This window comes from Panthera pardus, unplaced genomic scaffold, assembly GCF_024362965.1.
Source record: "Panthera pardus isolate Hobbes unplaced genomic scaffold, ASM2436296v1 HiC_scaffold_8, whole genome shotgun sequence".
Classification (NCBI taxonomy): Eukaryota; Metazoa; Chordata; class Mammalia; order Carnivora; family Felidae; genus Panthera; species Panthera pardus.
This window is the reverse complement of record NW_026527013.1, coordinates 120,993,734-121,020,052: the sequence shown is the minus strand read 5'-3', so window position 1 is coordinate 121,020,052 and position 26,319 is coordinate 120,993,734. Positions and strand designations below refer to the sequence as shown.

The window sequence follows — 26,319 nt, the reverse complement described above, 5'->3', positions numbered from 1 at the left end:
TACTGTGGTGATCATTTTGCCATGTATCCAAATATTAAATCATTATGTTTTACACCTGAAACGAACATCATGTGATACATCAATTATACTTCAATAATAAAAAAAGGAAAAAAGAACTTCCCGATTATAAGGCTCTTAGATAAATGAACATGATTCAAAAGTCTTCTTGGAAGGGGGTGGATTCATAGAGTACAGGAGACGGACCGTGAGTCGTAATAACACTATTTTAAAAAAGACAATGGAAGTGTAGCCCAAAGTATAACACATAAATAGTTCTAGGGTCTTGTGCATACATTTGGCAATGAAGTTACTGATATATCAATACGTGGATCTGGTGGTATTTCTTTTCTGAACTCAATTAGAATAAGCAGATGGACCGATTTCCAACAGCAGCTCCAAGGCTAATGTGTCCTGATTCTCCCTCTTAGAAGAAAGGCCATCTGATGGAATACCCATGCAGAATGACAACGTGTGTGACACTGACATTCTCATGTCTGGTCATAGCTTTTACAGTCTTTAAGCTTATATTATATATATAAAGAAATCGATCTGGACATTGCATGGAAACGGAATCATATAATATGTGGCCTTTTGCATATGGCTTTTTTCAGTTAGCACAGCATTATTGTCCACGTTGGAGCCTGTATGAGTATTACATTACTTTTTATGGCTGAATAATATTCCATAGTATAGATATACCACATTTTTAAAAGTTTGCTTATTTGTTTTGAGAGAGAGGAAGAGAGGGACAGAGAGAGAGAGAGAGAGAGAGAGGGAGGGAGGGAGAGTCCCAAGCAGGCTCCGTGTTGTCAGCACAGAGCCCGATGCGGGGCTCGATCTTATGAACTGTGAGATCATGACCGGAGGTGAAATCAAGAGTCTGAGGCCCACCGACTGAGCCACCTAGATATACCACATTTTGTTTATCCATTCACAGCTGCTGAACATTTGGGTGGTTTCCACCTCTTGGCTGCAGGGAAGAGGGCTGTTGTGAATATTCGTGTGAGCTCTTGTTTGAACACCTGTTTTCAATTCTTTGGGGTGTATACCTGGGTAGGAGTAGACTTGTTGGGTCACTTGGTAATTCTGTGTTCAACTTATTAAGGAACTGCCAAATTGTTTTCCACAGTGACTGCCCCGTTCTACATTCTCACCAGCAATGTATAAGGGTTCCAATTCCTCCACATCCTTGACAACCCTTAATTCCACACCTCCTCCCTTTTTTTTTTCAGTATCGTTATCCCAGTGAGTATGAAGAGGTATTTCACTGTGGCTTTGATTTGCATTGCCCTACTAATTGGTTTCTTAGGTTTTTGATTGCGCAGAAAAGATTGTTTGCTCTCAGAGGCATGCATTGTTTTCTTAGGGTTTAACATTCTCAGGGCTGAGAATACAGTAGGTGATTAATCATTACCCCTTGACAAACCTTTCATTCAGCAAACATTTACGCGGAGACTCTGAGCTCTGTGCATGGGCTCAGCACCAATCAAAAAGAGTTATATTTAGCTTCAGAAGGTCAGCAGATCAGAGCACATGGATACATTCTAAAGACTCTGTGAAAACAGGCCCAGAAGCTGGAAAATTCACACCTCAACAAGAAGCAGCGATGGCAGCTTTAGAAGCTCTTTAATCCATTGCACTGTGGCACCAAAAGGTGGCTGAACATCAATGACAGTCAAAACAGGTATCTGCTGCTGTTTTCATCTCTTTTCATTTTTAATCCAATGTGTCTTGGCAGAAGACCCTTAAGGCAGATGGGAGCCCACTTCCCAGAAGTGTTTGGTAGGTAAGTGTATAAGCTGAACACGCCAGGGTGATACGACTTCTGCTGTAATTGAAGGGTCAGGTGCTCTCATTCATGAGACTTCTAATTCTGAGCGGTTACTACGTGTAAGGTACTGTCCCATGCAATTGATCAATAGCCGGGAATGTAATGCACAGCTTCCAGGTGTCATCTCAGTCTTACAAAGAGCTCTTTCCCCCGCCTCCGCACTGGCTGCGCCTCGGTTTGCATCTGAGCTCGGCAAGTGACCAGCTATGAGATTTAGCCTCTGTGAGTATCAATTTCCTTCCCTATAAAGATGGGGGGGGGGGCGGGAAATGCCCGCCTCTTAGAGTTGTTTCCAGGAGCAGCTAAGATAACCTGGCTAACTTACTACAGTGGCTGGTACATGAAGAGAAGCCAGTACGTGTTAGTTCCCTCTGCCTTCACTACAAGCAGGGGATATTATAGGTAGGATTCCTCTTAGTTTGTAGATGGGGAAAGTGAGGCATGAGCCTCACAGTGAGTGAGAAGTCATCATCTTTTGGAGCATCTTCCCAGCCCACCACCATCTCCAACTGCCTGAGGACTGAGCTCTGAACCGAGGTGATGGATCTCCCGTCAGGTTTGTGCCACTGGCCACTGCCCCTCCAGTCACTGTTGATTGAATTGAGGGAGACAGACAATGGAGCTAAAGGAGGCCATTTAGATTCTTGTGCAAGAATTCGGAATTGAGACCAAGAGACCGAAAGTTGGAATCTGTGTGTGGCTACACCTGTCGCATAACTTGGGCTCTAGATGCCGCCATATTCTGGCATATGGATGGGGAAGTGGAGAAAGCTGATCCTCGAAGAGAGAAGAGGGAAGTAGATATGCAGAGAGAAGTAGAATGGGAGCTGAGAAAGGACCCTGATGAATTTCCAGCTTCCATCTCTAGTCCTTTCTGAGCCCAGCTCACATTTCCCCCCTTGGATTCCACGAGACACCCACCTGCAGGCTTATAATGAACTCCCTCATGTTGCTCCTTAAAGTTTGGTGGGCAAGTTCTGCGTAGGCCACAAACTCAAATGCACAAGCGATTGAACTTTATTTCCCTGTAGCACAATTAAATTTTGAGCCCTCGTTCTGCCTGATGGCAGAAAAGCAATCCAGTAAGCTCCAGATAAACTCGGGCATTTCGGCATTGTCCAGGATTTTAGGTTTCACTCAATTCAGGATATCCTCATACACTTCTGTCTCTCCATACTGTCACCTTCAGACATCTTGGGCACTCTGGCTTCAGGGGAGGCATTCAGTCAGTCCCATCCCCCTAGAGAGAGGTGTAACTGAGGCGTGATGAATTCCATTGATCCCTTCTCACCATGTCCTGCCAGGCCACCCTCCACCCACCGTCTTCTGCATGACTGCTCTTTGGCTGCTGACAGACATTATTGTGCCCCTTTTAGGAACTCACCAGGATCTGACTCTTTTTATATCTTTTTATTTTATTTATTTATTTAAAAAAATTTTAGTGTTTATTTTTGAGACAGAGAGAGACAGAGCATGAGCAGGGAAGGGGCAGAGAGAGAGGGAGACACAGAATCTGAAGCAGGCTTCAGGCCCTGAGCTGTCAGCACAGAGCCCGATGCGGGGCTGGAACTCCCGGACCATGAGATCATGACCTGAGCTGAAGTCGGACGCTTAACCGACTGAGCCACCCAGGCGCCCCTCAACTATTACATTAAAAAAAATTTTTTTTAATGTTTTTATTTATTTTTGAGACAGAGAGAGAGAGCATGAGCAGGAGAGGGGCAGAGAATGAGGGAGACACAGATCTGAAGCAGGCTCCAGGCTCTGAGCTGTCAGTACAGAGCCTGACGCGTGGCTCGAACTCACGGACTGTGAGATCATGACCTGAGCCAAAGTCGGACGCTCAACTGACTCAGCCACCCAGGCGTCCCAATATATCTTTTTATCTTAATAAAATGATTTTGACTAAAGTCTGGATGATCTTTAATCTGCGGGAAATAGAGCCATCCAATTATTCTTCTAATTTCTTTCTAATATCCTGTTGACTGCACAGACTTTTTGTTCTGGTCTTTTTAGGGGACAGCCTTTTGAAACTTGAAATACTTTTTTTTTTCCTCTCATAAATCCTGGCTGTTAAAAGTCAAGTGTTGGATTTCAAGACTATTGTTTCTACTGGAAATACCAAAGAATCTAACTTGGAACTAATTTGAGTTTCAAGAACCCAATCTGGAACTGAAATCCCTTTGGCTGAGACATAGCATAGCTCTGACTTGACTGGGAAGGGCCCAGGAAATGCACATTTCTTCGTGTTGCATAGAGTGTGAGTCGATTTCTTGTCGGTTGTGGGGTGAAAACCATGGTCTCCCAAGAATGTTTTCTCTCCTTCCACCCTACCTGCCCCTTACAGTTTCCAGGATTATCTCCTCTGTAATGGGCAGCCTGCCTTCCACAATCATGTCAACCGGGGCATGGATGCTGGGAAGGCAGATGGAAAGGCTATGCCACAGTTAGATCTCTATTCATAAGACCAAGTGGAACACAATGCCCGTCCCCCTGAAGCTGAACTATTTTGGAAGGAGAGGAGGGGAATATGGCATTCTATCAAGCATACTTTGCCATATTCCCAACTTGGGTTTCAGACCGTCTTTATACCCTGCCCATGGAGAGTCTTGCTAGTAAGTTCCATCCTCTCATAGAGAGCAACTGGGTTGAGGTTGGGGGGGGGGGGGTCCACTAAAGACATTCCAACCTTCACTAAGAGAACAATTTCAACAAGAAACCTAGAGGGGGGAGCGTCTGAGATTTGACTGCAGCAAATTGGAGACCAGACAAAATATTCAGAATATAACTAGTTATCCAGAATAGTCAATGAAAATCAGTTCCGGGAGGGAGATACATTAACTAGCTTTAAATGCAAAGCATTTGTCGGTGGCATAAAGTGAGTTAGGATTATAGGGTTTTTAAAGGAGGTGTTCCATTGTTTTATTTCTAGAGCAAAGGGTACAGAAAAGGAAGTTTAATGAATTTTAGTGATTCAACAGAAATGCAACACAATATCAGGTGAAAAAGTAACAGACACATGTACATGTATGTATCCAGCTATGTAACAAAAACAGACATACATGTCCATATGTGTGAAGGTGTATCTAGACATATATAAGAAGGAAAGAAGGAAACACATAAATACTGGTCTCTTCCATTCATGTATGTATGTATTTATATTTTAGAGAGAGTGTGAGCAGGGAAGGGAGAGAGGGAGACAGAGGGGGAGAGAGAGACAGAGGGACAGAGAGACAGAGAGACAGAGAGAGAATCTTAAGCAGGCTCCATGCTCAGCACAGAGACTGATGTGGGGCTCGATCCCATGACCTGGGATCATGACCTGAGCTGAAATCAAGAGTTGGACGTCAACCGACTGAGCCACCCAGGCACCCGAATAGTGGTCACTTCTACGTAATGGTATCACGAGGAGCTTATGTTTTCTTCCTAATACTTTTATACACATCTTCAATTTTTGATTATTCTTATAAAGAGAAAATGATTACATCATACTTTTGAAAGGCTAGAACAAGGCTTCCAAATCTCATAAGATAAGATGAGAGGAAAAAAACCTAAAAGCTCTCCTGCCACATTGTCTAGAAATGCTTGCTACAATACAGCAAAATTGTTTTAAATACGTGAATGCACTGGCAAGAGAGACAGGAAGGCCCGAGCATGTCAGCAACAAAGAGGAAAGTGAGTGATTGGGGTATGCTGGTGGGGTTAGGCCTGGGATCCCTGAATAAAGAAGTTTTTAAAGGGCTGTGTTTTACCGGAAGAGTAGATTCGAAAAAACATGGATCTAAAAAACATGCACAGAGAGACAGACAGGTATTTGTGTGCTTTGGCTCGAGTGGGAAAAATGTCCCCACTTTTATTTCTGAGAAAGCAAATCTCCACATTTGTTTCCACCCCAAACTTGGAGGTTCAAATTTGCAGGTGATCCAGGATCCACGATGATAAATGCCCAAAAAGGTAATACAGGTATGGTGATCTCTCTGCAAAACAGCTCTTGAAGGATACACCCAAAACCCAGGCCACAGGGGCTTCTCATGAAAAAACAGTCTCCTGTGAAGATGAGCTCACAAACGATGAAAGGGAACATCCTCCATGAGTCAGCAGAAACACTAAATAATATATTACATATATTTTCTAAATAAATAACATATATATATATATATATATATATATATATATATATATATCTCCTAGATCCATTAATTTAAAAATAGGCTCTCAGAGGGGCGCCTGGGTGGCTCAGTTGATTAAGGAGCCGACTTTGGCTCAGGTCATGATCTCACGGTTTGTGAGTTCGAGCCCCGCGTCGGGCTCTGTGCTGACAGCTCAGAGCCTGGAGCCTGCTTCAGATTCTGTGTATCCCTCTCTCTCTGCCCCTTCCCCGCTCATGCTCTCTCTCTCTCAAAAAATAAATAAACATTAAAAATTTTTAATTTAAAATGGATCATACATAAAAATATAAAACTCTTAGAAGAAAACACAGGAGTAAATCTTCACGATCTTAGACAATGTCTTCTTAGATACAGTAACAAAAGCACAAGCCATAAAAGAACAATTTGATGTATTGGACTTCATCAAAATTTAAAAAAAAAAATTGTGCCTCAAATGATATCATCAAAAAGTAAAATGACAACGCATTTAAAAGTGAGAAATATTTAAAAGTCATATATCTGAAAAGGGACTTGTATCCAGAATATATAAAGAACTCTTACAACTCAATAATATGAAAATAAATGACTGAAAAGTTGGGCAAAGAATACGAACAGAGGTTTCCCTTTCGAAGATGTACAAATGGCCAATAAGCACTTGATAAGGTACTCAACACCATCAGTCATTAGGGAAATGCACATCAAAGCCACAAGTTACCGCTTCACACCCACTACATTGTCTATAATAATTTTTTATTTAAAAAAAAAAAATTTTTTTTTGACGTTTATTTAGTTTTGAGACAGAGAGACAGAGCATGAATGGGGGAGGGGCAGAGAGAGAGAGGGAGACACAGAATCCGAAACAGGCTCCAGGCTCTGAGCTGTCAGCACAGAGCCCGTCGCGGGGCTCGAACTCACAAACCGCGAGATCATGACCTGAGCCGAAGTCGGACGCCCAACCGACTGAGCCACCCAGGCGCCCCTATAATAATTTTTTAAAAAGCCAGACAATAATAAGTGCTGGTGAGGAGGTGGAGAAATTGGAAGCCTCATACACTGGTGGATTAAAAAACCAAAACGGTTGGGGCGCCTGGGTGGCGCAGTCGGTTAAGCGTCCGACTTCAGCCAGGTCACGATCTCGAGGTCCGTGAGTTCGAGCCCCGCGTCAGGCTCTGGGCTGATGGCTCGGAGCCTGGAGGCTGTTTCCGATTCTGTGTCTCCCTCTCTCTCTGCCCCTCCCCCATTCATGCTCTGTCTCTCGCTGTTCCAAAAATAAATAAACGTTGAAAAAAAAAAAAATAAAAAAAAAAAACCAAAACGGTGTGACCAGTTTAGGAAACAGCTTGGCAGCTCCTTGAAATGTTAAACACGGAGTTACCATAGGACCAAACAGTTCTGCTCCCGGGTACATTTCCAAGGGAAACGAAAACGTATGTGCCTCACGAAGACTCCTACATGAATACTCGTAGCAGCATTATTCACAACAGCCACAGAGTGGAAACAATTCAAATGCTCACCAACTGCTGAGTGGGTAAATAAAATCTATATCCATACACCAGAGTACTTGTCAGCAATAAAGCAGAACGAAATACCGATATACACGACAATATGGATGGACCTCAAAAACATGCTCAGTGAAAGAAGCCAGTCATAAAAGACCACAAAGTGTATGATCCCATTTATATGAAAGGTCCAAAATAGGAAAATGCAGGGAGACAGAAAACAGATTACTGGCTGCCCAGGGTTGAAGGAGGGTGGAATGGGGAGTGACTGCTTACTGGGTACAGCGTTTCTTTTTGGGATGATGCAAATGTTCTAACGTTAGACTACGGTGGGGACTGCCCAGCTTTGTCAATATAATAAAAACCACTGACTTGTACACTTTAAACGGGCAAACTTTATGGTGCGTAAGTTTTATCCAATGCAATTGCTTTTTGAAAAATTAAATCAGACGACATCAAATGCAGTGTGGTATTCTGGATCGGATCGAGGAGCAGAAAAGAGGCATTAGCGGGAAAAAAAACTGGTCAAAATCTGAATAATGTTTGTACTGTAGTTAATGTGTTGTACTAAGGCAATTGTACTAATGTTAGTTTCTTCACAAATGCTCATGGTTTGGTGCAATGCTAACATTAGGGAGGATGAGTGAAGGTAATACAGGAACTCTGGATTATCGTTGCATCTTTTCCGTAAATCTGAAATGACTCCAAAATCAAAGTAAGAAACCACCATGGCAAACCTTTAGTGCACCTGACGCAGCGAGTCAGAGAAAAAGGGAGGAAGAGAGAGAGGGGGCACAAATAAATAACTACAACTGACACACGGGATATAAACTACAAAATGGCGGAGATGTAACCATGATACTAAGAACAATTACGTACCAGTGCTGTGCAAGGTAGGTTCCTTCCCGGTCACCCTATCAGGTCTCGGGGCTCAGGATGAATTTCATAATGCGACACAGATCGAGATCAGGAACAGGCTCTGTTGGGGGGGCAGAAGAGGAGACAAGATAGGGTCAGAATGAAGGGTCAGCCAGAAGAGACAAGATGGTGGTCTTGACAAGATGGTGGTCTTGACAAGAAGATGGTGGACAAGATACGTGGTTCACTGTCCTCCTATCGCTGTAGGGAGTCGTGTCAGGACCTGGGTGATGAGCTTGTCGATGGGAGGCAAACAGACTGCTTGGCAGACTGATGTTTATAGCAGTTGCTGAGGAAACCAGTTGCCAGCACCTGGAGACCAGGGCGGCAGGTGCTGTGGGGACCCAAGGGAAGGGAGCTCCTGGTCCTGTGGGAAGCCGAATATGGGTGCTACCCCTTCCTCTAGGAGACGGTGGGGCCAGTGCTGGCCAGCTTCTTGTCTACGCTACCCAGAGTCAGCTCTCAGGGTCACCTGTGCACACCTCTACTTGACATTCGGAACCAGTTAATCCACAACATACACGAAATGCGGTTTTAAAAATATGTATATAACTTAATAAAACTATTCAAGAAGAAATATAAGTTTGGTTACATTTACACCTTGAAGCAGGAGTTTTATTTATTTATTTTTTTAATTTTTTTTTTTTAACGTTTATTTATTTTTCAGAGAGAGACACAGCATGAACGGGAGAGGGGCAGAGAGAGAGGGAAACGCAGAATCGGAAGCAGGCTCCAGGCTCTGAGCCGTCAGCCCAGAGCCCGACGCGGGGCTCGAACCCGCAGACCGCGAGATCGTGACCTGAGCCGAAGTCGGACGCTTAACCGACTGAGCCACCCAGGCGCCCCAAATCAGGAGTTTTAAAATCCACCCTCCTCCCTCAAAAATAAAATAAAGTAAAACAAGCCATTAAGCTCAGAAGATTTTACCAGTCAGACCCAAACTTCAAAGAACATGTATCGTTATCTTAAACAAACTGTTCCAAAAAATATTAAAATGAGGGAACACTGCCCACTTCATTCTATGAAGTAAAAATAATTCTGATGGCAAAATTAGATAAGGGCAGGATGAGAAACTAATTATTAAAGGCTAATCTTACTTTGAAACGGAGATGCAAAAATCCTAAATAAAACATTAGTCAACTGAATCCAGAAATGTCTATCAAAAATATATCATTACGGGGGCACCAGGGTGGCTCAGTCGGTTAAGCATCCAACTCTTGATTTCTGCTCAGGTCATGATCTCACAGTCCATGGGTTCGAGCCCTGCATCGGCCTCTGAGCTAACAGTGCAGAGCCTGCTTGGGATTCTCTCTCCCCCTCTCTCTGCCCCTCCCCTGCTCTCTCTCTCTCTCTCTCTCTCTCTCTCTGTCTCTCAAAAATAAATAAATAAATATTTTTTACAAAATACATCGTTACCAAGTTGGATTTATCCTAGGAATGCACAGAGGGTTCAAATTAGAAAGCCTATTAGTGAGACTTACATATTCACTTGTTAAGGGAGAAAACCATATGATTATCTCAATAAATGTAGAAAACACTTTAATAATATGCAACATTGTTTCATTATTAATACTCACAGCAAACTCCAAAAAAAGCACAACTTCCTTACGCTGGTAAATGGTAGCTACCAAAATTATAGCGATTTTCAAAATTATACAGCAAAAATCTTGTATAATTGTGAAATGTTAAAAGTACTCCCTTCGTGATCAGGAACCAGAGATTTGTTCTACTGCCCCTTCTTTCAACACAGTACTGGAGTGTTTCACTAGCATGATAAGACAAGAAAAAGAAATAAAAGTTATAAAGAATGGAAAGGAAAAAAACTAAAAAGTAAAAAGAAGATACAAACTACTAGAAATAAGGGTTTATTGAGGTTGCAGAATGTAAAAAAATATGTAAAATCAGCAACATTACTATTCACCAGCAACACAAGTTATAAAATGTGATTTTTAAGAGACGTATTTTTCAATGGCAGCAATAAAATATAAGGTCCTAGGAATAAATATAATAAGAGATGTACAAGGCTTTTATAAATAAAAATACAAAACTTTATTGAAGGACATAGTAGAATAGCTAAATAGATGAAAATATAAACCATATTTATTGATGGGAAGATACAATTTTATAATAACAGTAACAATTTTTTTTAATGTTTATTTATTTTTGAGACAGAGAGAGATAGAGCATGAATGGGGGAGGGTCAGAGAGAGAGAGAGACAGAGAATCCGAAGCAGGCTCCAGGCTCTGAGCTGTCAGCAGAGATCCCGACGCGGGGTTCAAACTCACGGACTGTGAGATCATGACCTGAGCTGAAGTCGGACGCCCAACTGACTGAGCCACCCAGGCGCCCCAACAGTAACAATTTTGTAAGCCCCAAATCAGTCTAATGAATTTAGTATAATTACGATATATTTTAACAAGGTTATGTTTCAGAACCTGACAAGATGATCTGTAAATTCATACAGAAGATTAAAAGGGGAAGAATAGTCAAAACTCATTTTAAGAGGAAACACAAGAGGTATGTGAGCAGAATGGAGGAAACTGATTCCAAACAGATATCAAGATCCTCTTTAAATAATAGCATGGGGCCCCTGGGTGCCTCAGTTGGTTAAGCATCTGACTCTTGATTTCTGCTCGGGTCATGATCCCAGGATCTTGGGATCGAGTTCTACATGGGGCTCTCTGCTTACTGCCTGGAGCCTGCTTGGGATTCTTTCTCTCTCCCTCCCTCTCTCTCTGCCACTCTGCCACACGTATGCACTCCCTGTCTCTCTCTCAAAGTAAATTAAAAAATAAAAAATTTAAAAAATAGTGTGGTATCAGCCCAGAGATAATTAGGCAAATGGAATAGAAGAGTCTAGAATTAAACTCATTTACATATGATAGTAGTGGCACTTATTATTATTTTTTAAAGTCCATCTATTTATTTTTGTGAGAGAGAGAGGTGGGGCAGGGGAGGAAGGGACACAGAGAGAATCCCGAGCAGGCTCCGAGCTGCCAGCACAGAGTCCGACACGGGGCTTGAACCCACGAACCATGAGATCGTGACTTGAGCCCAAATCAAGAGTCTGACACGTAATATAGACTGAGTCACCCAGATACCCCCATGGCATTTAAATTACAGGAAAAGGATTGCTCCAGTTGTCCTGAGTCAAGTGTCTCTCCACAAAGAGAAGATAAAATTAATCCAAACCACACTCTATACACAGACAATATCTAGATGGCTTAAAGATCTAAAAGGTGAAAAATTACACAATTATTGGGAAGAATATCACATGATGTTTTAGTGATATTTGCATATGGAATTATCTTCTAAAACAACCCAACAAGCCCAAATCATAAAGGAAAAACAGATACATTTGATTATATTAAAATTAAAACCCTGTCTGATAACAAAAGGCATGAGATATAAAGTGAAGAGACAAGCCACCATCCAAGAAAAGATATTTGCTATTCACGTAACCAGTAGAATTAGAATTAAAAAGGAAAGACAACAACCCAAGAGAAAAATGATGAACATTAACAATACCAGGAATACCCAGAGGGAGAACCGTGAATAGCCAGTAAACATTAAGAAACCATGCTTAGCACTCTCTTAAAATCCAATTTGTATTTTCTCAATGGTGAGTTATCCAGCCATAGCCTTTGTAACTTTCGCTGTTGTGTTTTGTGTATTTCCTAACTGATGTGTTTTGAACTTGCTGTTTTGATCTGGTTAGTCAACCTTTTAATGTTGGCTCTGCTGTTTCAACCTTGCTGCTCCTGAGAACATGCTTTTAACTTAAATTTTTAAATTTAAGTATGATTTACATGCATTTATAGTTAGTGCTTTTGCATCCTAAGAAATCTTGTGTGCCCCAAATTCACAAAGATACTGTCCTGTTTCCTTGTAGAACCTTTACTTTTCACTTTTACATTTAGTTAAATGATCTATTCTGAGTTTTGTTTTTTTGGGTTTTTTTTGTTTTTTTTGGTATGGTGTGATATGGGTCGACGTTCGTTTTTTTTTCCTATATAGATAGATATTTGTTCCTTTCAGCGTTTTGTTGAAAAGATCTTCATTTTACCATTGAATTACTTTGGTACTTTGGCCAAAAATGAATTGACTGTGTAAGTGTGGGTTTATTTCTGAGTTCTCTCTTGTTCCATGGATATTTACACCATACTATCTTGATGACTACACCTTTATAGAAAGTCCTGTAATTAGCTCATGTAAGTCCTCCAACTTGTTAAGTTCCAAGATGGTTCTGTTATTCTAGGTCCTTTACATTTCCACTAAATGTTAGGATTCGTTTGTCAATTTCTACACTGGTGTGTTTTTTTTTTTTTTTTTCCTAGCAGTTTTATTGAGATCTAATTCACTTACCATACAATTCACCCATTTAAAGTGTAAAAGTGAGGGGCGCCTGGGTGGCTCAGTCGGTTAAACGTCCGACTTCGGCTCAGGTCACGATCTCGTGGTCTGTGAGTTCGAGCCCCGCGTTGGGCTCTGTGCTGACTGCTCAGAGCCTGGAGCCTGTTTCAGATTCTGTGTCTCCCTCTCTCTCTGCCCCTCCCCTGTTCATGCTCTGTCTCTCTCTGTCTCAAAAATAAGTAAACGTTAAAAAAAAAAAAATTTAAAGTGTAAAAGTGTAAACTTCAAGTATACAATTCAAATGATACAACTCACAAGTGATTTTTGGCATATTACCTTATTAATTTTTTAAATTTTTATTTATTTTTTTTTTCGAGAGAGAGAGGTAGGAGGAGCCTGGGTGGCTCAGTCGGTTAAGCGTCCTACTTCAATTCAGGCCATGATCTTATAGTTTGTGAGTTCTACCCCCCGTCAGGCTCTGTGCTGACAGCTCAGAGCCTAGAGCCTGCTTCAGATCCTGTGTCTCCCTCCCCCGATTGCTCTGTCTCTCTCTCTCTTTCAAAAATAAATAAAAACATTAAAGAAAATAAAAAAAAAAGAGAGAGACAGAGCACTAGCAGGGGGAGGGGCAGAGAGAGAGACAGAGACAGAGAGAGAGAGAGAGAGAGAGAGAGAGGCAGAATCCAAAACAGGCTCCAGGTTCTGAGCTGTCAGCACAGAGCCTGACACAAGGCTTGAACTCACTAACCGTGAGATCATCACCCGAGCCAAAGTTGGATGCTTAACCGTCTGAGCCACCTAGGTGCTCCTATCTTATTAATTTTTAAAGATTGTGGTAAAATATATGTAACGTAAATTTGCAATTTTAATAATTTTTAAGTAAACAATTCATCGACACTAAGTACATTCACAATGTAGCACGAACATCACCAATACCTAGTTCTGGAGCATTTTCAGCATCCCAAACAGAAACTCTGTTACCAGTAGGCAGTAACTCCCCAGCTCATGGTAGTTTCTAACCCACTTTCTGTCTCTATGAATTTGCTTATTCTAGATATTTCCTATGAGTGTCATCATACGTCTTTTGCATCTGGTTTATTTTATTTGGTGTATGTTTTCAAGATTCACCCACGTTATAGGATGTATCAGAACATCATTCTTTTTTATGGCTGAATAATTCATTCTTTTTATAGACACACATTTTGTTTACTGACGTATCTGTTGATAGACGCTTGGGTTATTTCTACCTTTTGGCTATTGTGAATAACCTTTAATAACTATTGGCATACAAATGCCTCTTCAAGCCCCTGCTTTGAACTCTTTGGGTCTGTGCCTTCGGGTAGAATCGCTGGGTCTTATGGTAATTCCATGGACAGCTTTTGAGAAACTCAAACTGTTTCCATAGTAGCTACACCAGTTTACATTCCCACCAGCAATGCACAGCTTCCAATTTCTCCCTATTCTCACCACGACTTGTTATTTTCTGTTTTTTTGTTTGTTTGTTTTGGTTTTTCATTTTAGCCATTTTAGTGGGTCTGAAGTGATGTCTCATTGTTGCTTTGATTTGCATATCTCTAATGACCAATGAAGTTGGGCCTCTTGTCATGTGCTCAGTTGGGCCATTTATATGTCTTCTCCGGAGAAATGTCTACTTCTGTTTTGCCCAGTTTTTAATTGGGCCGTTAGTCTTTTTGTTGTTGAGTTATAAGTATTTAAGTTTGTATATTCTCAATGCGAGTCATTTGCCATTTATGATATGGCAAAGATAGGATAAAAGAGAGGGAAAGGTTAGGACGTGAGTTCCCTGGGTGGGGAAACACACATAATTTGGAACAATGCTGGGAGCATTTGATCACAGCAAACCTCCTCGGGCGTAAGGTTCCTCTTAAGAAGGTCACAGACACCACCTACTCCCCCTCAGGTTCCCTTCAGGAATTTGATAATCAAAATACCTTACTAAAATAAGTAAACCATAAAGCTTATGTTGTACAAGGGACAGGATGACCCTCACACAATGGAATCCAGCCGATCGGGAATGGACAACCCAGCACCTAGAGCGATCAAGCCAACAAAGGTTAAGACCTGAGAAGGAACGAGAGGGAAGGGAAGGGGCCAACCCAAACCCTATGAAATAAAGACCCTTCCCTATAATCGGGGGTATTCACCTTTGAATGTGCCCTCTCTGCAAAGAGAGCTTTCAGACTACTCTTACTTCTAATCTTATAATCTAATAAACTTTTGCTTACTGCTCATTGTATTCTGTGTCCACCTCTTGACTTTTCAAAGCAGCGAGACAATGAACCCTGGGTACGGAGGTAAAAAATCCTGCAACACCTAATCAGACCTACGATGTACAAATATTTTCTCCCATTCTATAGTTTATCTTTTCACTTTCTCAACAATGTCTTCGATGCACAAAAGTTTTCAATTTTGATGAAGTCCAATCAACCTATTTTCTCTTGTGTTGCTCGTGCCTTTCGTGTCATATCTACATGGTGGTATTTTTACTGGGATTGTACTGAATCTTTAGATGAATTAGTATCACATTGTGACACTACAATTTATGATACACCTGTATTTGGTTTTCTGTTTCTGGTACAGAGGTAATAGAGCCCATGGAATTTCCTAAATTATAAGAGTGATCAAGAAGGCATTTTATTAAAAAGATGTTTTTGAGGTTTATTTATTTTGAGAAAGAGAGAGAGCAGGGGAGGGGCAGGGAGAGGAGAGAGAGGGCCAAACAGGCTCTGTGGTGTCAGCACCGAAATCAAGAGTTGGATGCCTAACCTTTGAGCCACCCAGGTGCCCCGAGGCATTTTGATATTCACAACAAACCCCTTTCAACCACACCTGAGTCTCTGTTAATAAGATGACGTTTGGAAAGCACTTAAGGACAGGGGCTGGTTCCCAGGGGGACCAATCACGTGATTAGAGGGTTAGAACTTTCCGTCCCTGCCCTTGACCTCCAGAGAGGCAAGCCGGCTAGAGATTGAGTTCAATCATCAACAGCCAGTGATTTAATCAATCGGGTCTATGTAATAAAGCCTCCATAAAAAACCCAAAAGGATGGGATTCGGAGAGCTTCTGCACTGAACACATGGAAGTGAAAGGAGAGGGTGAACTTGGAGAGGACATGGAAGCTCCTGGCACCTGTCTGCACACCTTGCCCTATGCATCACTTCCATCTAGCTGCTCCGGAGTTACAGCCTTTTATCAGCTGTTCAATGGAGGTAGATGTTTCTCTGAGTTGAGAACCACTCTAGCAAAGTAATCAACCTGAAAGGGGGTTGTCAGAACCTCTGAGCTACAGGTGGCCAGGCAACAACCTGGACTTGCGGCCGGCATCTCAAGGAGGGGTGGCAATCCTGTTAAGGACTAAGGAGTCCTTAACTTGTGGAACCCGACGCTTTCCGTGGGTAGACAATAGCCGAACTGAATTCAGTTGAATTGTAGGAGACCAGCTGGTGTTGGAGAATTGCTTGGTGGAGTGAAAAAGGAAACCAAAAACCTGACACGTCGGAGACATTCTATCGTTATCAGATGTTCCAACCTATGAACATGGTATACCTTTAAAAATTTATCTTAGGGCTTAGGTATGTTTGATAGTTTTCAGTGTAGAGGTTTGGTATGTACTTTACGAAATTCATTCCTGATTATTTTCTAAAACTGTTTATTTATTTATTTTTTGGGAGGGGGAAGGGGCAGACAGAGAAGGAGAGAGAATCCCCAGCAGGCTCCGCACTGTCAGTGCAGAGCTCCATGTGGCACTTGACCTCACGAACTAGGAGATCATGACCCGAGCCGAAATCAAGAGTTGGACGCTTAACCGACTGAGCCACTGCTATTCCTGATTATATTATAGATTTTACAATATTTTAAATTTTTTTTTTTTAACGTTTATTTATTTTTGAGACAGAGAGAGACAGAGCATGTGAGGAACAGAGAGAGAGGGAGACACAGGCTCCAGGCTCTGAGCTGTCAGCACAGAGCCCGACGCGGGGCTCGAACTCACAGACCGTGAGATCATGACCTGAGCTGAAGTCGGACGCTTAACCGACCAAGCCACCCAGGCGCCCCAAATTTTACAATATTTTAAGTGGCACTATGTTTAAAATTGCATTTTCTGTTTTTTTGCTGGAAAAACCGTGTAGAAACACAACTTACGCTTCTATATTGATTTTGTGTCCTACGAACATCGTAAATCGGGCTATTAATTCCAATAGCCTTTGTACAGTCCTTCAGGTTTTCTACATACAGCACTTGCAGATAAAAGGTTTTCTTTCTTCCTTTTCAATCTGTATACATTTTCTTTTCTTGCCTTCCTGCGTTGCTGGGAGCTCAACTTCAATAGTGAATAGAAGTCGTATGTTGAGCACACACATGCTTACCTTCTTCCTGATTGTGGCAGGAAAGCATTCATTACCATCTTCTTAGGTATAATGCCACCTAGTGTTACAGGTTGAATTGTGTCCCTCCAAGAGATCCAGTTCAATTCTAAAATCCTAATTCCACGTATCTGTGAATGTCATCTTATTTGGAAATAGAGTCTTTGCAGATATATAAGCAAGTTAAGATGAGGTCATACGGGATTAGGATGGGCGCTAAGTCCAATGATTGGTATTCTTGTAAGGAGAGAGATTTGGAGACGTAGGGAAAAGACAGCCGTGTGAAGATACGGGCAGTCGCTGGCGTTAACACTGGCGCCTGCCAAGGCACACCAGGGATTGCTAACAACCACCAGCAAGAGGTAAAGAACGATTCTCCCCTAGAGCCTTTGAGAGCGAGCGTGGCCCTGCTAACACCCAGAATGGAGACAGTCAGTGCTGTGTTCAGCCGCCATGTTTGTGGTAACTCGCTATTGCCCTAGGGGACGAATACACCTAGTTTTGTGGTAAAAGCTGTTCGTGAACTTTCGGTTTTGCCGTCTAGTTGTTCTGTTCTTGTGTGGGAATTCAGAGACTGAATATGACACTGCCGCCACTCCTGTCTTCCCAGGATCTCTCTTCACATCAGTGGTTTTAAATTGTTGACGGTCCAGCATACGGCTTCACGTGGTGAATGTTCCATGTGTATTCTGCAAACAGACGTTCTACAAACGTCAGGGAGGTGAGGCGGTGGATAGTGTCTGTCAGGTCTCCAGTCACTTGCCACCAAGAGAATGCCAACTGCCACACCATTCTTTACGCCCCAGCTTCTCTGTGGGCCCCTAGGAAACCTGCGTCCTATGCTCTCATCCTCTAAAACGATGTGCTCCCTGCTCTGGGCTCCTAAAGCATTTTTTTTTTTAAATTTTTTTTTGTTTTTTGGTTTTTTTTTGTTTTTTTTTTTAACGTAGGCTCTATGCCCAACTTGGGGCTTGATTTCACAATCCCTAGATCAAGAGTTGCACTCTCTACCAACAGAGCCAGCCAGGTGCCCCTGTTTACACTTCTTGTGGAGCTTGTGTTACATTCTGTTTTATAGCACAGTTATTTCAAGAACGCGCCTTATCTCCATTCCTAGACCGCAAATTCCTGGAGAGCAGGAAGTGGATGGGACTCACTCCTGTGTTCACAAGGCACCCATTGCAACGCTTGCATCCCACAGCTATTCATTTGTTTGCAGCGTTTTTGTTTCTTGCCCAGTTGTGGAGACATGTCGTTGACCCACCACCTCAGTCTGACAGATGAGGCAACAAAGACGCTAGGGGTTAAAGAACTCGCTCAAGGTGACCCGGACTGCAAACCGCAAAGGCAGGACCAGAATCCAGATCTGTCCGTGCCAAGGCCCGTCCGGAGCTTCCCCCTCACAGCCAGGAGGATGAGAAGGGTCCAGAAGGGCCCGCGCAAAGGGTGAGCACCCACTCCGTGTTCAGGAGCCTTGCGGGCCCTGAAGGTGCCACCGCGCGCGTGCCTGTCCGGGTGAGTGAGGCAGTGTGCCCAGCGATTTTCATACGCGGCCTCCTTCACTCCTTGCAAGGATCTTATGAACGGGGGGGGATGCAACCGCCTCCTCTTGGTTTCCGGCGGAGAAAGGGAAGCCCAGAGAAGGTAAGGAGCACGCTTAAGAGCCCCACGGCTGGGGTGCGGCGGGCTGGGATGCGAGCCCAGGTCTGGCGGGTCCCAGAGTCTCTGCTCTCCCGTCCCAAGTGCGGCGGGAAGATGTGGGCCCGGGTGTCAGCCTGCGTGGGCTCACGTCTCGGTCCCGCCTGGCACGCACGTGCTCCCTGGGCCGACAGAGCCACACTGCCAAGTCTCAGTCCCCTCCCCGCCCCCGTGTTAATGGTGCCAATAACATATACTGCATGCTTGTGCTGAAGGGTGGACGAGGTGAGCTATTTGAAGTTGTTCACACGGTTCTGGGTAGTCCATACATATTCACCATTATTGCTGTTATTTAGGAAGGAGGTCGAGGCCAGCGGAACCCGGAGCATCGGCTCCAGTGTCCTGATGCTGTCGCAGTACCAAATTGTCCTGACTTCATGGGACCCCCAGGCGGCTCCAGTTTTCGCCTGCTGCTCAGTTTCCTTCTATTAACCACAAAAGAATACGCCCATATATTCTGTGGAGGCAGGAAGCATCGAGAGAGAAATAGGGCAATCTGGCCAAGGGCACATGTCTCTGGACTTATTTAAAACGTCCTCAAACTTCTTTCAGTTACAAGCGACAGAGACTTCATTCCAATTAGATCTCAATAAAGGGGGAGGTACTGATTTGTGCCGCTGGGAAGGACAGGCGTGGAGCTGGCCCCAGGCATGGTCTGATCCAGCCCTCCGTATTCTCTCTTGCTCTGGCTCTCCACCCCTGGGTGCCGCCATCTCTCAGCTCTCTCTGTTGCCCTCATTTCCTCCCAAAGCGGACCTCCCAGCAGCCAAGGGAGGGCAGGCTGCGGATGAGTCATTCTCGTGCCATCTCGGTTTGTAACCCGAGAGGAGAGGGATTGTCTTCATCAGCTCGGGCTGCTAGAACCAAATGCCACAGGCTGGCTGGCTTCCACAAGGGATGTGTATTTCTCCCAGCGCTGGAGGCGGGAGGTCCGAGGCCAGGATGCCAGCATGGCACCTCTCTTGGCGTGGCTCAGCTCTACTGCCCAGCGATTTCACTTGGGTGGGGACAGGGTTGACATTTTCTTTCCAGACTCACAGAGGCACGAAGATAGAAGCCTCTCAGCTCCTCCGATGGACTGCAGCCAATGCATGTGCAACATTCCTACGGTGCTGAGTCTTTCTGGCTTCCTTCTTGTAAGATTTACTGTCAGTCACTCCAAACAGTCTCTCTTTCTGTTTCTTCATTTGTTTCAGATGTACCGGGCAGGTCGCTAGGTATCATACTGGCGTTCAATTTTTCCGGTTAGACCAAAAGAATGCAGCACTTCTCAGTTGCATAAAATGGGAGTTTTAGATGAGTAGTATCTTTGTGTGCCTAAAGAGATAGTGGCTCATGAGTGAAAAATAGCCAGTGCCAAAACAGGAAGTGTGGTGGGATTAAGTTAAAAGCTTACAGTATCTTGCTAGGAGTTACAAAGCAATGTCATTACAAGGAACAGCATAAAACAGGCACCCACCTACACTACACAATGCTTTTTAACCTTGTTTTAAAAACACCCCCTCCCCTCCTATTTTAAAATAAAAATATAGCATGGTTCTCAAATAAAAATCAAGCAATATAATAAGGCACAAAAAAGAAGAGACTAAAACAAAATCAATACCCACCTAACAATAACCACCAATAACAATAACTTTTCGCTGGGTATCATTTCTGACTTTTTCCTTCTTACACAGATAGCAACGAAAGGATAGTGGTGTTTATAGTCATAGATTTACGTTCATTTTCATTCATCATATTTATTCCTAATCACATTTATTTTATTTTATTTTATTATTATTTTTTTTAATTTTTTTTTTTAACGTTTATTTATTTTTGAGACAGAGAGAGACAGAGCATGAATGGGGGAGGGCCAGAGAGAGGGAGACACAGAATCTGAAACAGGCTCCAGGCTCTGAGCTGTCAGCACAGAGCCCGACACGGGGCTCGAACTCACGGTCCGCGAGATCATGACCTGAGCCGAAGTCGGCGGCTTAACCGACTGAGCCACCCAGGCGCCCCAAATCACATTTATTTTAAAAAATAACACTCGGCTCCTTTGCTTGCATTTAAGACAGAAACCAAAGTAAATTGAAACAACTACTAAACTTAATTTTTTTTCCCCCCAACAGGTATTTAAAACTCTATTCAAGCTTATTTTTTAAAAAGTTACCAACAGACTCAAGAGGCTGGTCGTATGTTTGTTTCTTTAGACGACATCAACTCTCTGTTATGAAGAGACTGACATGCTTATATTTCCCTTTCCCACCCCCAATTTACTAGTTATATTATTAAGGCTTATATCACGTGCAGTCTGAATCTACAATGCAATTCCCAGTTTGGCCTTCGTTCTTTATGTAAATTCAATGCACATCACCTGCCGTTTTGTTACAATCTCCTCCATTATTGAGCTATTTGATTCGCCTTTTCTATCAAGTGGTTTCCTTAAGAAGGGCTTGTGGGTGTTGTTTTCCCTGAGTTTTGCACTCTTGACATTATATTTGACAACGTGGCTGGCAATCACCTACTTAGTCACTCTTTTTCCTACGTAGAACTTTGGAGATATTTCTCCATTACCTCCTGGCATTGAATCTTGTGGCAAAGAAGTTTAAGACCCTTGGCTGGCTGTCTTCCTACAATTGTCGTCTCAAGAATTACTCTGGCTTTTGCAGCCGTCTCAACCTCAAGCCTTTTCTTCCATGGTATCTAGTTTTCAACCATGTTTCTTGCTATTTCTAATTCACTTATTTATTCTAGAAGAGTGTTATTTTGGCTAAGCCGTTTTCTTCGCTCTTCAGCCTGCCTTTTTTGGGGGGACGCCTGGGTGGCTCAGTCGGTTTGTCTGCCTTCAGCTCAGGTCGTGATCTCGTGGTTTGCGAGTTCGAGCCCCGTGTCAGTCTCTGTGCCGACAGCTCAGAGCCTGGAGCCTGCTTTGGATTCCGCGTCTCCCTCTGCTCTCTGCCCCTCCCCCGCACACGCTCTGTCTCTCTCAAAACTAAATAAAACATTAAAAATTTCTGACAGAGAGACAGAGCGCGTGCAGGGATGGGCAGAACAAGGGAGACACAGAATCCAAGGCAGGCTCCAGGCTCTGAGCTGTCAGCACACAGCCCGACGCGGGACTCAAACTCATGAACCGCAAGATCGTGACCTGAGCAGAAGTCAGACGCTCAACCCACTGAGCCACTCGGGTGCTGCAGCGTAGTCTGCCTTCATCCTGTTGTTTAATCAGCTCATATATGAGCTTGTGTCTTATTGGATTCATGCTCTTTTGAGTTCTTGTGAGAACACAGTATACCTGTGGGAACTTTTGCTTCTTTAGGTGAGCTTCTCTTCCCAACTGATTTCATCTGTTCCCCCACCCATTCTGGTGGCTGTGTGTTTACGTGGTCGCTGGGTCATTTTATTTAGATTTGCTCATGGGGAAGGTGTCTCTGTACAGACCATTTATCTGCTTTGATATACTGTTGGCACGTATGCTCTCTTATTTGACGACTTCTCTTCTCCTGGGCTTCCGTTCTATGATGATTTCTAAGTACTTAATAACCAGCACAACACAGACACTGAACAAACAGAAGAGAGGGTGGCCACAGCCCTGGGGTAGGAGCCCGAAGACGCCATGTTGGGCCACACGTTACTTCTTTTGTTGCCGGTCGGTGGTATGGAGTTGGGGGGTTTCTTGTGAGAGGGGCTAGGGTGGCCAGAGCAGTGTGAGCTGCTTCCGTCAGCGATCATTTACTTCCCCGGTATGGAAGTATTTTGATATTTTAATGACCAGCACAGCCATAGCAGTGTGTATCAGCCAAACCAACCTGCTTGTCTGTGTCTGTGTCTGCACGTGGGAGGAAGGAGGAGCTGGGCGTACACATTTTTGGTTGGAAGGATTAGACTCTGCTCTGTTCTTCTGATACTTGCTTGCATCAACTCCTGCACCAGGGTAACTTCCGAATGGAGAGGAGACGAATCTGCTACAGGAGGAGACCTTTGGGATGTGGTTTTGTCTCTTAATTCCGGGACAGGCTGGTTTTTCCTGTTTCTTGTTCTCGTGTTTCACCCATCTCTCTCCAAGAACTCCCCCGTGCTTCCCCAACACACACACACATGCCAGCCCTACTCAGAGGAAGGAAGAGATGTCTACTCATCTTGCCCCAACTCTCCAATCAGTTTCCTTCCAAAACCTGAGGTTTTAATGAGCATTCTGGAGTTTGCAAATGCCCTCAATAGGGTGGCAGGATTAGGAACTCTTTTCATTCTTGCCAGAAAATCTGGTCTTTTTCTTTGGTGATCATCTTTTGGAGTTTGGGGCTTAATGGCAAGGTTGGGCTCCTTCCCTTGCTTTGCTGCTGGTGAATATATATATATATATATATATATATATATATATATATATATATTTTTTTTTTTTTTTTTTTTTTTTTTTTTTTTACTGGTTTTCACCTTTAAAATTTTTACTTATTTTGGTAGTTCATTTTGTTAGGATTTAGGGGATGAAGGTTTTGTGATCTGGTCTTACTTATCCTAAACACACACACACACACACACACACACACACACAAAAGACAAAAAAACCCAAAGCACAATTTTATTTATTTTAAAAAAAGGTGTTTGTTTTTTTTTTTTAATTTTTAAATTTTAACTAGGCTCCATGCCCAATGTGGGACTTGAACTCATGACCCTGAGATTACGAGTCATATGCTCTACTGACTGAGTCAGCAGGGCACCCCCCAAAAGCACAATTTGAAATGTCAAAACCAGCAACTCTGGGTTCTCAATCGGGCTGCATATTATAATCACGGGGGAGATTTTACCAATACAAGTGTCAGGCTGCTTTCCAGAGACTGAGTTAAGTGATCAGGAGGGGCTTAAACATCAGTGTTTTTATTTGCTTGTTTTTTTAAGTCCTTCTAGTGATTTACTTAAACGTATAGAGCTGAAAACTATGAACTGGACTTTGTCTTCTAATTGTTCCTAATTTGATACACATAAGCACCGTTTAGAAAACATTTTATACCTGCATTAATTAAGGTAATATGTGGGAAATCAAAGAGCTATGTCCTGGGTTAGGAGAACATAGGGAACACACTGCAAAGAAGAACACTGCTTTCTGGCCTTGCTGAAAACAGCAGGCCAGTGTCTAATTAACGTGTATATAGGGGCTGGGTCCTGCCTGTGCTCATGAATTCCTTAGACCATGTTATCTATGGAATATTTTATCTTCTTCTCCACCCTGCTTTCTGCATCTGCTCTTTTACAGTCTTGGGAACTGCCTTGTTTTTCTGCATGCTTTCTGTATGCAGCCCACTGACGTATCGCACAATGTTTCCCTGGATGTATGCTCAATACATGTGGGAGCTTGAAAGCAGCTCAGGGAGACTTCCCTTAGCCTCTCTCTCACCTCTCTTGACTTGCATGGAGTCTTGAGTAATCCTTTCTGCTGACCTCAGCTGTGCCGGACAAAGCCGAAGACCGAACCCACAGCACAATATAAAAAACACAAATTATTTTATACTGAGTGGTCAGGCACTCATTTGAGTAGCAGAGGAAGCAGGAAAGGAGAGATGCACAGGGTTTTGCTTCAGAATATTCTTATCTAGTTGGATAATGGAACCAACACACCTAAAGAACCAGGGGAGCACCGTGTGAGGTAATGCCCAACTTCTAAGACGGTTTTAGAATCCTTCCATGGGCAAGGAAGGCAGTGTCGGGTGCTAGATGCCCTGACTTGAATAAGGTGAAGTTCACGATTTAGTGAGGAAGGTGCTACAACCAATAAACAAAAGACTCATCCAAAGAATGTCTAGTTCTCTTGGGAGTCATGCTTCCTATCTGTAAGTTCTAATTTATGCGGTATTGTTTAGAAGCGCAGGTGTTTAGAGGTGAACTTAATGGCTGGGATTATTGTGTGGGGCAGTTTTTGAGGTGAGGTTCAATCTGGGCTTTGAGGAAGGGGAAGGGAAAAGGGCATTCCAAGTTTGTGAAAGAATCTGAACCACGGCACGGAGTCATAAAGTGTTTTCAGATTTGGAAGGCAGTGGCGGACAGGTTGCAAGAGCACCGAATTCAGAGGTCAAGGCTGCGGCCACTGGAGTGAGGCGGCTGAGGCAGGCCTTCATAGCCAACTGGGTAGAGAGAGTGGAAGTGAGGCAGGAGCTCAGGGTGTCGGAATTTCCTGCCTGAGTGACTGGAATAATAGTGACACCACCTACGTAAATGGCAAAGCTTAAGAGGTGACCGAGTGTGGACTGAGGGTTTCAGATGAAGGTAGGACATCTAAGAAGATCAGAAGGCAAGTGGGTCTGGTTGGAGCTCAAGACCACAATCCAGGTGAGCGGCTTGTACTTGAAGGTAACTTAAGGGCTGTCCACATGGGACTCTGCTATCGCAGAAGCATCTGAGGCTGCTATCTGGACACGAATGAATTTAACAAGTTTGCAGAGAAGGGGGGTAGAGAGCCAGGTCTAAATCAGGAGGAGCCAGGCAGAAAGTCTGAGCCCCATCTGCCCTAGTGACTCACAAAACCTGGGGGAAGGTTTGGTCAGTGACACGTAACGGTCAGTGGAAGGGTAAAGGTCAGGGGGAATGTCGAAGGTGATCTCATGCAGAACTCTGAATCAAGATCTGACTTTTAAAACATCTAAAAACTTTTCAACAACTTGGACTGTCAAGCCAAAGCAGCAAGCCCTAAAATTGGCCGCACACTCAGTGTTAGCAAAGATGTGACAATTCTGTTCTCTAAAAAAAGGAGATGTGATTACACAGCAAACCACCTAAGTGTGATTTGTGTCTCCAGTCCAATGCTGATGTCAGACCATTAACACTCATCGATTCTTTCAGCCTGAACCATTCCTGCTACAAAGGCAGTATCTCCATTTTGTGCCTCTGGAAAGAATGATGGTGATGAGGACAGTGTCAGGGTGTGTGTGTGTGTGTGTGTGTGTGTGTGTGCGCGTGTGTATGAATGTATGAAGGGTGTGATCTGTGCTTGTATAAAGGGTCTCAGACATCTAATTGACACATGTGAACATAAGAAAAAATACAAATACCAACTCTAGGACGGTTCCATTCCTACCTAATTGTTCTTTTGGTTTCTGCATCACAGCCACTAAGCACAGATTTTCCAAGTGAACCTGTGTTTACTGCAGAAAAATAGAAGAGACAGAAAATGTACTCGTATTCACAGACTCTGGAAGAATAACACGCAGCAGACACAGCCTCTCGTCAGCTGGTCCCTCATGATCAGGAGGCTACTCTATCCCCTACCCATTGGAACTCAGGACAGATATTGAAACATGTTCTCTTTCTGAACACACCTTGGTTCATCCTCCAGGAAGCTTATCTTTCCATGGCTCCCAAGTACCACAGAGGGTGGTGCTAAGGGACAAAAGCCGACTCTTCACACACCTTCTGATAGCACTGCTCTTGGTAGGTATGGAGAAGGCAGGAGATAGCTGGTCCTCACACAGCCATCCCTGGCAGTATTGAAGTTTAAGGTTTGTGAGAACAAAAC

General features: G+C 43.4%; 1 protein-coding gene across 2 annotated transcripts in view; it reads right to left on the bottom strand.

Annotated features, from left to right (window-relative positions):
- Nucleotides 1-26,319, bottom strand: part of PLEKHA8 (pleckstrin homology domain containing A8) — a 93,120-nt gene that overhangs the window by 1,915 nt on the left and 64,886 nt on the right. For both annotated transcript variants that reach the window (XR_002078455.2, XM_019443708.2), the window contains exon 13: nt 8,358-8,457. Coding sequence is in view for 1 of the 2 variants with exons in the window: in XM_019443708.2 (XP_019299253.2) it covers nt 8,396-8,457 (62 nt within the window). In the remaining variant the exon portion in view is untranslated. The remainder of the gene's footprint in view (nt 1-8,357; nt 8,458-26,319) is intronic.